Source organism: Lycium ferocissimum, chromosome 3, assembly GCF_029784015.1.
Source record: "Lycium ferocissimum isolate CSIRO_LF1 chromosome 3, AGI_CSIRO_Lferr_CH_V1, whole genome shotgun sequence".
Classification (NCBI taxonomy): domain Eukaryota; kingdom Viridiplantae; phylum Streptophyta; class Magnoliopsida; order Solanales; family Solanaceae; genus Lycium; species Lycium ferocissimum.
This window is the reverse complement of record NC_081344.1, coordinates 59,475,537-59,483,458: the sequence shown is the minus strand read 5'-3', so window position 1 is coordinate 59,483,458 and position 7,922 is coordinate 59,475,537. Positions and strand designations below refer to the sequence as shown.

General features: G+C 43.0%; 1 protein-coding gene across 1 annotated transcript; it reads right to left on the bottom strand.

Moving 5' to 3' along the window:
* Positions 1-5,532: 5,532 nt before the first annotated feature.
* On the bottom strand, positions 5,533-6,465 carry LOC132048946 (uncharacterized). Its single transcript, XM_059439625.1, has one exon. It carries the CDS (start codon positions 6,463-6,465, stop codon positions 5,533-5,535), a length of 933 nt encoding a protein of 310 aa, XP_059295608.1.
* Positions 6,466-7,922: the final 1,457 nt, after the last annotated feature.

Here is a 7,922-nt window from a genome sequence, read left to right as displayed (position 1 = left end):
AACATCATGTCAAATTCATTATAGAACTGAGAAATATACTTAAAAAAAATCATCTTGTACACATGTATAGATATAACGTGCCCCGGCCCTCTAGTGAGGGACGCGGTAAGTAAAATCATCAAATGCATATACATATAACGTGCCCGGCCCTACAGCCGAGGGACGCGGTGACGAAGTCATCATATGCCATCCCGTCCACCTCCCTCATATCATCATATCATCATATATATATATAACGTGCCCGGCCCTCTAGTGAGGGACGCGTGAATAATGCGGGGAAGGCGCACGAATACATGCCACGGCCCGGGACGCGCTGAAGGACATATTGAGGCCGGCACGAGCAAGTAGTGAGAAACCAAATGCACATAAATCATCATCACAGACTCAATGAATAAGTGAATAGCCGACGCTCGAGAATCAAAATGAAAATCATGTTAAGTTCTTTCAAAAACAAGTCATTAGGACTATACGAAGCAAATCTCGGAGACCACGGATATGCATCAACCAATGCGGGCCCACACATGAAGGTTAAAATCATTATACGTTACGAAACTTTCTATGAACGTTTCAAAACAATCCGGTTCTATCTATGAAAGTTACGGACATTTTTAGACATAGGATCTTTTAGAAACAAAACTGTTTATACAGCATTCTAAATCCAACCATATCAAAGACATAAAGACCATAGCATGACCATATTAAAGGTGCTAACATCAATAAGCAATATGAATCATAACATGCTCGGAACTTAGGAGTGGAGTCACCTCGAAGCTCGTGTCATAGCCTAATCACAACTAGGACATGCCAAAAGAAAGAAAGGTGAGCTTCACATGAAAGACAAATTCTCGACTTTCGACCTACTTTGTCTTGCAATTCGCTTAAGAATTATTCGTAGCCTCGTAATCTACATATAGAACCATCCATAATATCGTTAGGATCATCGTCATACGCTCGTCTTAAATACTTAATGAAAGTCCTTTTAAATTTCGTCGAAATCTCGGAGCATTTCCCATGTTTATGTGCCTTGCCCGAAATTCCAATTCAACAACCAACAACATCAACAACAAAACCAATAGTAATAACATTATTTCCAACACCAACATATTCCATAAAACGACCCACACTCGTTTTCTAAATTTTCAACCAACCAACTTGGAATACAACTAATTTAATAACTTTATTTCGTAAAGAAGTCGAAATTTATACTAACAACATCAATAACAACATTCTCAACATCCTACAAGATAAATATATGTATTTCCATCAAAATTTCTCTTCACCCCTCAATCCATAATCCAACAACATCAACACAACAAACTATAACTCTATTCTTGCATTTATTCCTTAATCACACTTAATAAAGAGAGGGATTTGAAGATTCATACCTTGCTTTTATGAAAGTAGCAAAATCATCAACATTTTCTTGTTCCCATGCTCCTCTAACTCCAAAATGAAATTATATTCGTGACTATCGTTGCCTTGGACTTCGATTGGTACTTCGTTACTTGAAATTTCACTCAAAATTCTCATTTTGTGAGGTATATTTGCTTCCTTTTTTGTGCTGAATTTTCTGGAAATTTTTGGAACTTTTTGGCTGAAAAAAAATGATGTTTCTGTCCCTTTTTTAAAAAAAATGCCAAAGTCGGTTTCACTGTAGCGGTACTGCAGGAATGCTGTTTCTGCGTCGACAGTTCAGTTTGTAACGTATATAATTCTCTACTCCGATGTCCTATCAATGAACGGTTTGTTGCATTACAAACTAGACTCGACGAACTTCATTTTAGGCTTTTAAAACACCTTAAAACTCCACATATACTATGAGATATGCGCCTTCAAAGTTGACTAAAAATTCGCCCAGCATTTCCCAAATTTTCGTCGAACTTATTTTCTTCACTCTACTCGATCTCGAAATATTCCGAAACTCTCCATACATGATATTTGTCATTTATTATACTAATAATGGCCATGTTCTCGTGTTTCAAAATACTCTTTCCCGATTACGACTTACGAGGTCGTAATTCACCCTTTTTCTTCGTTGTTACGTACTTTCCATGGTTTGCCTTTCAAAATCTCATGGGACGTCTGCGACACCCCATTACTACGATGAGGTACATGTCATACTTATGTTCTGAAAACGCGGGGTATAACATCTTATATGCTGTACGATACGCCTATAAGGCGTCATCCAACTTCATTGCCCAGTCCTTCACGAGCATTCACGGTCTTCTCTAGGATTTGCTTCACTTCTCTATTCGAGACCTCTACCCGCATGTACGCATGTCCATGGTAAGGCTTTGTAGAGACTTTATGCTTCACCCCATACTTTGCTAGAAGGTTATTCAACAAACTATTGCAGAAGTGAGCACCACCATCACTAATCATCGCTCGAGGAATTCCAAACCTTGCGAATATGTTCTTTCGCACAAAATTCACCTCCACCTTCGCATCATTGGTTGGAAGAGGGACTGCCTCTACCCATTTTGAAACATAGTCGACAGCAAGCAGAATGTACTTGTTACCGAAGGATGGTGGGAAGGGACCCATAAAATCGATGCCTCGGATGTCAAATATCTCTACCTCCAATATGTTTGTCAAAGGCATCTCGTGCCTCTTAGAGATGTTTCCCGTTCGTTGACATCTGTCGCAACTTCTAGCAAATGCATGAGTATCTTTGAAAAGAGTGGGCTAATAGAAGCCAGATTGTAATACCTTAGCCGCAGTACGATCAACCTGAAAATGCCCTCCGTATGGGGAAGAATGACAACTCTCCAACACTTGATTCACCTCGGTCTGTAGAATGCATCTCCGCACTAACTGATCAGTCCCTTGCTTGAATAAATACGGCTCATCCCATATATAAAACCGGGAGTCATGATACAACTTCTTTCTCTGCTGTGAGGTGGCTTCTGGGGGGTACACCCCACTTACTATCAAGTTCACAATATCAGCATACCATGGGACTTCGGCAGCAGGAATAGCAAATAGCTACTCATCAGGGAACGACTCTCGAATTTGGACATCCTCTACAAAATGATCATGGTTGTCCAATCTAGACAAGTGGTCTGGGACTTGGTTCTTAGCTTCCTTACGATCCTTAATCTATATATCAAATGTCTGCAAAAAGAGAATCCACCGAATCAACATGGGTTTAGCATCTTTCTTACTGAACAAGCAGCAAATGGCTGCGTGGTCTGTAGAGACAATAACATGTGTCCCAACAAGATAGGACTGAAACTTATCAAACGCATAAACCACAGCTAGCAGCTCCTTCTCTATTATAGTGTAATTCATTTGGGCAGCGTCTAACATCTTGCTAGCATAGTAGATAGAATGAAAAACTTTCTCTCTTCGCTGTCCCAACACAGCCCCCACAACATTGTCACTTGCATCACAAATCAACTCAAATGGCAAGTTCCAGTCAGGTGCAATGATTATTGGTGTAGTTACCAATCTCTTCTTTAGACCTTTAAAGGCCTTAATACACGGATCATCATATAGGTATTTCACCTCCTTTTCAAGTAACCTACACATCGGACTCGAGATCTTCGAAAAATTGTTTACGAAGCGTCTGTAGAATCCTGCATGCCCAAGGAAACTGTGCACACCCTTGACTGATATGGGGGGTGGCAGCTTCTCAATGACTTCCACTTTAGCGCGATCAACCTCCAGCCCTCTCTTTGAAACCTTGTGCCCAAGGACGATGCCTTCTTGGACCATAAAGTGACATTTTTCCCAATTTAAGACCAGGTTAGTCTCTTCACATCTTGCAAGTACACGGTCTAGATTCTTTAAGCAAACCTCAAAAGAGTTCCCGAATACCGAAAAATCATCCATGAACACTTCTACGAAGTCCTCAACCATCTCTGAAAAAATAGCCCTCATACACCTTTGGAAAGTCGCGGGTGCATTACACAACCCAAATGGCATGCGTTTCAAAGCATATGTACCATATGGGCATGTAAACGTGGTCTTCTCCTGATTCTCTGGAGCAATAGCTATCTGATTGTAGCCAGAATAGCCATCTAGAAAATAATAAAACTCTTGCCCAGCTAACCTGCCTAGCATTTGATCAATGAAAGGAATGGGATAGTGATCCTTTCTGGTTGCCTCGTTTAACTTGCGATAATCCATGCAAATTCTCCATCCAGTGATTTTTCTAGTAGGAATGAGCTCGTTGTTGTCATTTGTCACAACTGTCATCCCTCCTTTCTTCGGTACACACTGCACCGGGTTCACCCACTTGCTATCCGAAATGGGAAAAATAATGCCGGAATCTAACCACTTGATTACCTCTTTCTGGACAACCTCCTTCATCACAGGGTTCAGTATCCGTTGATGCTGTGCGCTAGGCTTATGATCATCCTCTATGAGTATCTTGTGCATGCATAGCGCGGGGTTAATTCCCTGAATATCAGATATTTGCCACCCCAATACCCTTTTGTGAGACTTCAATACTTCCAGACAAATACTAACCTCATCGGTGGTCAACTCTACTGCCAATATTATTGGCAAGGTGTCATCCTCGCCTAAGAATGCATATTTAAGATGGGCGGGCAAGGGCCTCAATTCCAACTTCGGAGGCTCTTCAATTTATAACTTTGGAGTTACTCCCATTGTTCTGTCTAAAGGCTCAAACTCGCCTGCCCGAATATAAATACTCGCCATATCCAGAATCTGCACCATCTCAAATGCCGCCGTGTCACCAAAAATATCATCCCCCACCAAGGCTCTCTCCAATGGATCATGAGAAGTGATGAGTGGCCTTCGTGTATCATTATTCAGAACAGTAATAGCGGACAACTCCTCATAGATTGCAGGCATTTTCAGAGCTTGGTATACATTGAAGACTTCAACTTTATCATGTACTCTCATGGTGAGCTGCCCGGCAGCTACATCAATAAGTGCTCTCCCTGTGTCCAAGAATGGTCGCCCCAAAATAAATGGGAATTTCGGGTTTGGCTCGAATTCCAAAATCACGAAGTCTGCAGGAATTATCAACGACCCCACTTGCACTAATACATCTTCAATAATGCCTTCTGGTCTTGCTAACGATCTGGCTGCCAGCTGAAGAACTATAGTGATTGGTCTGGGTACTCCCAAACCTAGCTTCCTAAAGATAGATAAAGGCATCAAATTTATACTTGCACTAAGATCGACGATGTTGCCTAGCAACAACTCCACTTCCCAATAGAAATCTCAATCGTGAAACTTCCGGGATCTTTCAATTTAGTGGGCAACCTATTTTGAATCCACGAAGTGCACTCCTCAATAAGTGCAACATGCGGGCATACTCTGTGAATCGGCTCTTGTTTGCAACAATATCTTTGATGTACTTAGCATACTTTGGAATACCCTGTAGCATATCAACCAATGGGACATTCACGTGTACCTGCTTAAGAAAATTAAGAAACTTCGTGTAAGTAGCCTCTTCTTTCTGTCTTGCCAAACGTTGAGGGAATGGAGGTGGTGGCTTTGCAACCACGGGTTGTGGCTACTTTGCCACTGGTGTCTTGACTACCCTCTCTTCTTCAATCATCTCCTCGGTAATCTTCTCCTTTTCAGCTTCGACCGACCGGGTTTTCTTCGAGCCACTTCCTCTAGTTCTCTCCCATTTCGAAGAGTCACAGCATTATAAGGCTTGGGATTCACATCCGTATCACTTGAAAGTCCTCCAGGTGGTCTAGTATTTTGTGCACCAGCTATCTGTCCCATCTGCCTCTCTAAATTCTGCACAATCAAATCGCGATTCTGATTATTTGCTATCAACTTCTGCTGGTCTATCATCATCTTCTGCATATCACCCATCATCTTTTTCATCATCTCTTCCATACTGTTCGTGGGTGCTTGAGGAGCAGATGTTGGCTGATAGTTCTGTTTCTGATTACCTGGGTTGTCACTCCACCTGAAATTTGGGTGATTCCTCCAATTTGGGTTGTAGGAATTCCCGTATTGATTGTTGTTTCCTTGCCCCTTGCTTGCATTACCCACAAAGTATATGGATGCGGGATTCGCAGGGCATTCATCACTGTTGTGACCTTCTCCACAGACTTCACAAAAAACGATGGCTTGTTGCACTGCATGCACCTGTGGTGGAGCTTGCGCAGCAGTTAACTTCTTGATTTCAGTGCGCATGGCATCAATCTGTGCTGATAGTGTTGTAAAATTATCTACTTCAAAGACACCCAGTGCCTTCCTAACTGAACTGCTAGCTGCATTAGCCTGCCAGTCTGGAGTGCTCTGAGTAAACCTGTTCAATAGTGTGAATAGTTCTTCATAGCTTAGATCAAGAGCCTGCCCTCCTGCAGCAGTGTCTAGTGATGACTTATGTTGGGCATCTAGACTCTCAATAAATGTGTGTGCCAGTACTTCATTCATCTGATGGTAGTGAGGACAATCTCTGAGAAGACTCTTAAACCTCTCCCAGGCTTGATACAAAATGTCTCCATTTTTCTGCCTGAATGACATGATCTCCCTTCGGAGGCGAGCTGTGTTTGCTGGTGGAAAAAACCTTATCAAGAATTTCGTCGCCAAGTCACCCTACGTAGTGATAGAATTGGCGGGCTCTGCTAATAACCAGTTACTTGCATTCCCTAATAGAGAGAGAACAAGTGTCGACCGCACATATTCTTTAGTGACCCTTCCAGTAGCAAAGGTATCGACAATCTGCAGAAAAGTATGGATGTGATGCTGAGGATCCTCGTGCGACATTCCCGTGAATTGCCCACTAGAGTGAAGTAGTTGAATCATAGGATGCTTCAGCTCAAACTGAAAGAGGCTGGTCTCGTTTATGGTGCCGACTGATATAAACATGCTGTCCGGCCCAATCGGGGTGGCCAGTTATTTGTATCCTATAGTGACCGCAGAGGATCAGAGAAAAATGAATGAGGTCGATAGCTCTTGACTTTTTAATGAGGTTCAGCAGACCTTAAACCGGGTACACCTCCCTCTTCTGTTTTTGTACTTAGCTTTATTTTCTTTTCACGTTCTAACAATTGCTCCCCTTTTTGTTCCAGGCCTCTGTGCTTTACCATGAAAACTTCCACCGACTGAGGATGGAAGTGGACCATCTTAATGATGAGCTCGAGAAGCAAACCCAAGAGATGGAATCGCTCAGGAAGCTCTACGAGCAAAACCAAGAGTTTATCTCGAGCTTACCCGACCACTCCGCTCTTGAGTCCGAACTGGGGCAGGCCCGAAATGAGGCAATCGAGGCTAGACGGGAACATGACCTCCTGGCAGGGAAGGTAAGGGCTTTTGACGATCACAATAAATAGTTAATAGCCGCTGATAATGTTACCCCTTCTCAGGCCCGGGAGTATGTGACCCTGATCGACCAGCTTCGGTTTGAGCTCAATGAGATTAAGCCCGAGTTCGAGGCCTTCAAGGACAAAATGGATGGTGTTTCCTCTGAGCGAGATGCTCTTAAGGAAGACTTAGCATCGGCTAAGGATCAGCTCCGTATGATGACGGAGAAGGCTGATGAGAGGTCGAAACTAATTGCGGAACTCCGATCGAAACTTGCCTCGGTGGAGTTGGAGCGGGATAATCTTGGCCATGATAACATCGATCTGCGGGCCAAGTATAATGAAGCGTTAGGCCAAATCTCGAGTTTTAATGGGATGTTGGCTCAGTATAAAGCTGATGTAACCGCGGCCGAGAGAAGGAGCGACACTCGGGCCGAGTATATGCGGTGTCTATCCCGAAGGGAGACTTTAGAAGATATTCATGCCACCAGGGTGGACTTACCAGACCATATCGAAGAGTCCAGGAGGCTCGAGGCAGAGGCAAAGGCCAAGTATGATCCTGAGGGGTCGGACAGCGACCTCGAATCGGGCAAGGGTGATGCCAAGAACTCGGATGAAGATCAGGCTTAGGAGCCTTAGATTTCTGTTCGCTTTTTGCGATTTTCTATGTAGTTTTTT